Source organism: Lemur catta, chromosome 2 (assembly GCF_020740605.2).
Source record: "Lemur catta isolate mLemCat1 chromosome 2, mLemCat1.pri, whole genome shotgun sequence".
Classification (NCBI taxonomy): domain Eukaryota; kingdom Metazoa; phylum Chordata; class Mammalia; order Primates; family Lemuridae; genus Lemur; species Lemur catta.
Genome location: NC_059129.1, coordinates 57,626,662 through 57,634,723, shown reverse-complemented (window position 1 = coordinate 57,634,723; position 8,062 = coordinate 57,626,662). Strand labels below are relative to the sequence as shown.

The 8,062-nt window shown below is 30.8% G+C and overlaps 1 protein-coding gene across 1 annotated transcript; it reads left to right on the top strand.

The window, feature by feature from the left end:
- The first annotated feature begins 3,595 nt into the window (after positions 1-3,595).
- Positions 3,596-7,366, top strand: LOC123632091 (beta-defensin 110-like). Its single transcript, XM_045542212.1, has 3 exons — positions 3,596-3,653; positions 4,269-4,490; positions 7,046-7,366. Exons 1-2 carry the CDS (start codon positions 3,596-3,598, stop codon positions 4,421-4,423), a joined length of 213 nt encoding a protein of 70 aa, XP_045398168.1. The 3' UTR covers positions 4,424-4,490; positions 7,046-7,366.
- Positions 7,367-8,062: the final 696 nt, after the last annotated feature.

Genomic DNA, 8,062 nt, shown 5'->3' with positions numbered 1-8,062 from the left:
TAAGACATCATTGTCATTATCAATCACAAATTTTTAAAAGCTTAAACACTTGGTATTACTGCTGCTCTACTTCCCAGGTCCTTTTAGAACAAATCCAAAATTTATCAAATTGGGTTGCTTCTCATTCAGAAATATCTGTTAGATTCACTTTATTTTCAAGTCCCATTAACTGAATTATCTTTCGCATCATTTCCTATTTAAGACTGTTTTAATAATCTTCCACACAGATTTCCTGCTATAAAATTTTCTCTATTCTCTCCCTTGATGAGAAAAAATGGTGCTTAAAATCTCTTCAGTTTATCACTCCATTTATGATAATATTCAACTCCTCAGCTTGGAGGGCCTTTTGCCACCTATGCCAAGTTTGATTTCCTTGTATTTCTGAAGTTCATGTTAAAAAGTCACATAATTCTGCATAGATCCCAAATTCTTTGAAAACATAATAGCTATGCTAGGATATTTATCTTTGTTGTAAGACTATCTCCAAAATTTCTTAAAAAATATGTTATTAGATTTTCAACACCCAGTCAACAGTCAACTCCTCAGTGAAGCAACGAAACATATACTTGCTTTTGAGTGCAACAAACCTAGCTTTGTATCCTATTCTCTCTCCTACTCCCTTTGATACCTTGTGCAGAGTTCTTAACTTCAGTTGTCCTTATAGGTGAAATTAGAAGGATTATACCTATCTCATAAGTTTATTGGAGGACTAAATCAGACAATGAATATAAATTGCTTAGTAAAGAACCTGAAACATAAGGAATGCTTAATAAACATAGCTGTTGGTAGTGGTTGTGGTAGTAGCAGCTATAGCAGTAATATTAATAGTAAAATAGACTTTTAATAGTAAAAGTAGAGAAAAACAGGTAAATTAATAAAGGATTATTTTAACCTGCCACAATTTATAAGCCACTCATACTATTGGCAATAAAAACTTACTTTATGAATTATGGGCTGCACAATATTTCCCTATCTCTTACCTCATTTGATTGCCATACAACCCTCTGAAGTATTATCAAACACACTTTGCAGTTAAGAAATATAGAGCTTCAGTCAATTGCTCAGTTGCCACAGGAAATAACTGATGGAGAGATTATAATAAAGCAGAGAGGATTTTTATTATATAATATAAATTAGGCTCTTATCCATTCATTTACTCAGTCCCATTTTCTTAGTTATTTAACACATTTGTTTAATATCTTGTTTCAAGCATTTTACAATATGCTGAAATAAATCAGTGAATGAGGCAGTGGGCTTGGTCTACTTTACCTTTAAGACCAGAGGTTTTGTGCTTAAACTATAGCAAAAACTGTAACATTATATATATTTGATAGATATTTACATATATAGATAGCAGAGTGTAAATATTAGTAACAATGCTATAGTAGTGTATAAAAAATGAGTAAAAGTGATTCATTTAGCATCAAATTTTATTGTGAATCCCAAGGGGAAATGAAGACAAAGAAAATAATAATAACCTGATTTTGAGGGCTTATTAATTTTTAACACTATAAGAACAGCTTTTATATATCTCATTATACCTTTTAAAATTTCACAAAAATATCAATTTAATGAGGAAACTGAAGTCCAATGGACTAAATCATTTGTTCTATATAACACAACTAATAAAATATCTAGGTTGAAACATAGTACTACCTGATTTTGAAAGATCATACCCTTTCAAACTTTCTACTGATCCATGGCATTGTTCCTGTCTTGGTCTCAGCTTGTACCTAGCAAGAGCAAACATCCTCCAAAACGTAGTGTCTTCTACTTTCAACTCTGCCTGTCTGTTTTCCGGGATCATAATTAAATAGGTGAAGTCACCTTCACAAAAGTTATTTGCTAGGAGCTGGGCAGATGTATGCCAGACATTTCTCCTGGGAGGAGGAAACCCCCCCCCTCAAAGCTTGGGAAAACTAACATTGAATCAACTGTATGGAGCCAATAAGTTTTAACCCTTGGTTTTCTGACAGGGTTGTCCCAATGTACATGTATGCAAGATCTTGTTGCTGTCCACAGTACAACTCCACCATAGTTACGGTACCTCATTCTTGCCAAGACTCCTGGAAAACTTTCTGGAATATATTCCCCTGATTGAAGCCCCAAACTATCATTTGCTTTTCTCTTTTTTCATGAAAAACAGTTGTCATGGGTCCCATTTCTCCAGTGATGTACAAAATGTGTGGAAGTATATGTGAGTGAAAGAGCTGCTATGGGTCCTTCTTTCAGTCATTCATTTTTATTTTTATGTGATATATTTCACCTAGTTTCAATTATCTCGCATAAATACTCATGTACTCATGCATGACATTTGCATAGTATTTCACAGTTTAAAAATTGCTTTCATACATTTTATGCAATCAATTTTCATAACAATAATGAGGTGTTACTCTCTTTCATAATTTACACATGACAAAGCTTTGATTCTATAATGATACATTATTTTCAAATAAATAATAAGCAACAGAACCCATTTTGCAATGCATGCCTTTTGTTTCCATGTGATTCTATAGATTTCTTCATGATTCAAAACATTTTTATTCTTTCAAATAATGATAAATTAAAACATTAGTACATTTTTAATTTACTAATGCTTACTATAAATCTATACCTCTTTTTTTTCCTGATTTTAATATTTCTTAAAAATCATCGTAGATTTGGTGGGTTGACAAAATACAATGGCTCAGAAATGGTGATTAGCTTAAAAAGTGCGATCATGCATCACTCTCTTCTCTACTTTTAATTATATCAAATATGACTCTGAAAGCACTTTAGATTTCATCAAAATTCATCAGTCTCCAGGGATTCTATTTTCATGAATTAGCTTACCATTTCCTATAAAGGTAAATAAATTCACCTTTCAAACCCACCTGACAGTCTCTTCCACTTTAACTTTTTTCTCTTTCTACCAACTTCATTAAGGACGAGAAAGCTAGTACATTAGAAGTCTTCTCTAGTTTCTCTCCAGTTCTTAACCTAATACCTGGAGAATACCAGATGCTCAAATAAATACCTTCCACATTGAGTTAAAATGAAACACCTTTCTAAATTTCAACTGGATTTTCTGCAATTAGGTTCTACGTGTAGAGCCGAATTTAAATCTAAATTCAAGTCAATTCATTCTCCAAATTTTAATGAAATTATTTTTGTTTATTTTTCCTGATACACATACATACAAAATTTAATATTCAAAATATATTTGTGATAATTATGTTTATTATATTATGTCATGCAGGTAGATGTAATGACTGACCAATGATAAGTAAGTGCAATGATAAAATTGGAAAATAAAAATGTGTCTAACTCCAAAGTCTTTTTACATTCTAGAGGCATTATTGCAGTACAATTGAAATATTAAGAACAATAAAATGCTAGAGTAACCAAATTATTTGCCTCCATTTCCTGTAGTTTAATGTATGAATACAAAGCTGTGATTTTAGAATCACAGAACATCTTTCTTTTTATTGTCTTAGATGATTCACAATAAACTACAAGACTAATGTGGGGTTCCTCCTTTTTGCTAGATATGTAGTGCACAATAAAACTGTGTTTCTGTATGTATATCTAAATTAGTTTTTAGTTTTCTCGGTAAATGGCTCTATCATTAAGTAGTTGCATGACCACTTGTTCCAATTATTGGACTACAAGGGGTAAGAGGAAGAATCAGAACTAAGTAGAACTATCATATAGGTGTTTAAATGTTTTAACTGCAAGAAAATGACATAACAAATGTTTAAGAAAAATTCACATAATTATATTTATTCATTAAGTGTTACTATAGACTAGTGAAAGAGGCAGATCCATTTGTTTTAGTATAGTTTCAATTAAAAATAAGACCTGTGATGGAGAACAAAGCATTGGACAAGTGATACTGTGAAAAGGCAGTAAGATTAAGTATAAACATGGAAAAAACTTGAAAATGAAAATTGCAGTTGTTTAGAAAACTATACACATTATCTTAATGAAAACATGGGAGTGTAAATCTAATCTTATTATGTAAAGAAAAATAAAGGTAGAGTTTTAAGAGCCCCTAGGAGCCAGATGAAATTTAGTATTGATGGAAACTGCAAGATAAGGTCATACACATTTTATACAAGTAAAATGTTTGTCGCTTTGGCACTTTCCAAAATGATTGGACAATTGTGCTACTGAACAACTTGATGTTCCATATTTCCATCTTGCATGCACGTGATCTCATGACTAAAACAATTTCTGTTTTTCCTTATTAAGAAACCCCTCCAAATTAATAATAGATTGATAATGTTAAACGTCTTTCTTGCTTACAGCCAGAAGTGAGTTCGAACCAAAGTATAGATTTGAGAGATGCCAAAAAGTGAGAGGAACATGTAAAACATTTTGTGATGATGATGAATATGATTATGGACACTGCATTAAATGGAGAAATCAGTGCTGCATATAAACTCTGGAAAACAGAAGTAATACCAAGCATCAAATTTGGAACAGAGATGCAACTTATTTACTCAAGAGTAAGTAAAAAAAAATGCAATATTTAATGGAAATATGAACTTTAAATCCTAAATATGTCTATTTACATACAAAGAAATTTAGTCTCTACTTTATTGGGGATTTTCGTATTTCAGATGGATGAACATTATTAATCAAGCAAAGGAACAGACTCTATGCTTATATTCCCATTATTGCCACTTTTCCACCCAGACCTTCATATTACATATCTAAGTTACTCTATTCCCTCTCTAAATATATGTATGTGAATTTATCACCAGCTTTACTATGAGCATCACAGCTATCTTCCTATATCCTTGTTTCTACACCAAAATCTCTCTGTATGTGTGTGTGTGTATGTATATATATATATATATACATATACATATCCTTCCATTCTTCTTTAACAAAAAAAAAGTGTGTCTTCTTCAAATGTGAGACTCTCCAATCTTGAATTGTCTAAAGATTTTTTTGTATACCTTTAACCAATTATTGTGCTTTTGGGATATTAGTACATTTTAATAGTTTAATAATAGAACTACCATTGGTAGTTAATTATTAATAAACTAATAGAACATTAATAGTTTAATAGGGCTTTCTCAGTAGGTTAATTAATTATTATTCACAGCACAACAAAGGGATAAATAACAAGGTCTGAGAGATAGAGCTTCTTTCCTGAGTAGCTGTGACTAGAGGCCTGCATCACAATGTCTAGCTAATTTTTTTTTTTTTTTGGTAGTAGTGGGGTCTTGCTATGTTACTCAGGCTAGTTAGATACTCCAGGCCTCAAGCAATCCTTCCATGTGTTCTTGATATTGGCATTCGGGATAGTGTTTCTCTTTTGTGCCTGAGTATTCTGGATAGAAGATTATCAAATTTATTAATCTTTTCAATGACTCTGATTCTTCTCTTTATTTTTCTCAGATTGTTAAAAAATGTTTATTAATTTCACCTCTTCTTAATTAGGTTTTAATTTGCTTTTATTTTTCTAGTTTCTTAAGATGGAAACTGACATCATTAATTTATGATATTTCTTCTTTTCTAATCCAGGCATTTAATAGTATATAATTCTCTTTAAGCACTGGTTAGCTTCATCACACTTATTTTTACATGTTGTATTTCATTTTTATAATTTCTAAACTCTTTCTAATTTCCTTTCAACTTATTGACCCATGAATTATTCAAAAATATGTCACTTACCTTCCAAATATTTAGAATTTTCCAGCTATTTCTGGAAATTTAAGGTATTTCTCTTATTGATTTCTATTTAATTACATTATTATCAGAGAACATACTGTGCATAACTTGAATTGTTTTGATTTATTAAGACATGTTTTATGGTCCAGAATATGATGTATCTGGGTAAATGTTTTTTGATCACTTGAAAATATATATTCTTCTCCTATATCTTGGAATGATCTAAAAATTTAAATTAGGTCAAGTTGCTTGAATATTTTTGAAATAACACTGCCTATATGCTCTATTAATCATTGAAAATGGCATATTGAAATCACTACTTATAACTGAAATTGTCCAATTCCCTCTGTAGTTCTATTAGTTTTTACTTCATGTATTCTGAATCCCTGTGATTAGATGTATAAATGTCTAGGACTTTTATTTCCTATTAATAAATTAACTTCTTTATCATTATGAAATGAACTTTTTATATCTGGTGATATTCTTTGTTTGAAATATATTAATTTCTTTTAACTTTCACTTTATTTTTTTAAGATGAGTTCTTGCTATGTTGCCCAGAATGGCCTTGGACTCCTGGGCTCAAGCAATCCTCCCGCCTCAGCCTCCAGCATAGCTAGGATTATAGGCACACACCACTGTGCCTGACTTTGTCTAACTTTCTTTTGATTAATGTTACCACAGTATATACTTTCCCGGGTTTTCCTTATAGGGAGCATGTAATTAGGTACTTAGCTATGAACATTTAATGTTATTTTGACATATTCTGTTAATATCTATCATCTTATCAATTTGTTTCCTATTTGTTCATTTTGTTACTTGTCTCTATTGTCCTGTTTTACTACCTACTTTTGAATCATTGTGCATTTTTAGGATTTTATCCCCAATGCATTGTGTTATTTTAGTGGATGTTTTGGTATTTAAAGTTGATATCTTTATTTTCTTCATTCTGCCTTCTAGTGATACTGTACTTCATATATAGTATTAATATAATAACCTTAAAAGAATATACTTCCATTTCTCTCCTCCTGGTTTTGTGCCATTGTTGATATACATTTTACTTCTATATAGTTTATAAATACATTATTATTACTTTGACTTTAAGTAGTTAATTGTTATTTAAAGTGATTTAAGTAGTAAGAAAAAACTTTAGAGATTTACCACTTTAGGTGCTATTTATCCTTTGTTTAGATCTATTTTCCATTTGCTATTATTTTTTTCTATGTGAAGAACTTCCCATTATATTTCTTAATATTTCTGCTAATCAATTCTTTCAGCTTTTTATGCCTCAAAATTTTCTATTTTGACTTGTTTCTTGAATAATATATTTCCTGAATTAAAAAAAAATCCAACACTGACAATTTATTGTTGCTTTTTTTTTCAGTACCTTAAAGCCACTGCTCCATTGTCTTCAAGCTTGCATTATATCTGATGAGGAAACCGCTGTCATCCCTATCTTTTGTTATTTGCCACTGAAAAGTGATTGCTGGCATGAGGTTTTCTAGCAGAGATCTGGAATTGCCCCTGCAAGCAACCTAGGCTTTTCTAGTGTCTTGAATGATGTAGAATATACTTTAGGTGTATTTCCCATTCTTCAGGTGTTTGATGAAGGGAAACCAGAACTTCCTTAAGTACTTGGATGGGATTTTTCTAATTTTTTTTATTTGTTTATACCAATGTGCATTAAAATAACCATTTACTATAATCAAGAAATGTAGCCATTTTAAAAGACTTAATGAGTCTGACCAGAAAGATCAGAAACCTTCCAAAACTGACATTTTCATATTCTCACTTGCTGCCCTGGGGTGGGAGTGGAAGTTAAAGGAAAATTAATTAGCTTGAAACATCAAGATCTACACTAAACATTTTCCTTGGGAGTATGAATCATACCACAGACCTTGAAAGAACTTACATTGACTCAACTACATAGGGTTAGTTGTGAGATTTTAACCACTAAGTTGTCTCTATGACTGTGCATAAAGAATTACGTTACATGAGCAGTCCATGGTGTCTCACACTAACTAAGATTTCCAGAAGCTTTCAAAATATATGCCAAAATCAGTGTATAAATTTTTTCTCTTCCCATTAAAATTTATTTATTTTGAATCTTATTTTTCTAGGGATGTCTAATTATGCTGAGGTTTAAATGAAAGTCTACATAAAAGAGAACTTTCCATAAACAAGTCATGTAGTTAATTCTGATGTAGTATATATCAACTGATTATATATACTTTTAAATAAACACATTCTTACATATACCACATTAATTATTATTTATATAACATTGTTAAGTTTATGGATTGTTTTCACAATTATTATCTTACTGAATTCACACATTTGTAAAGCTGACTGTTATTCTTATTTCATATTTACACACAAGAAAAAAAATATTTCAAGTGAC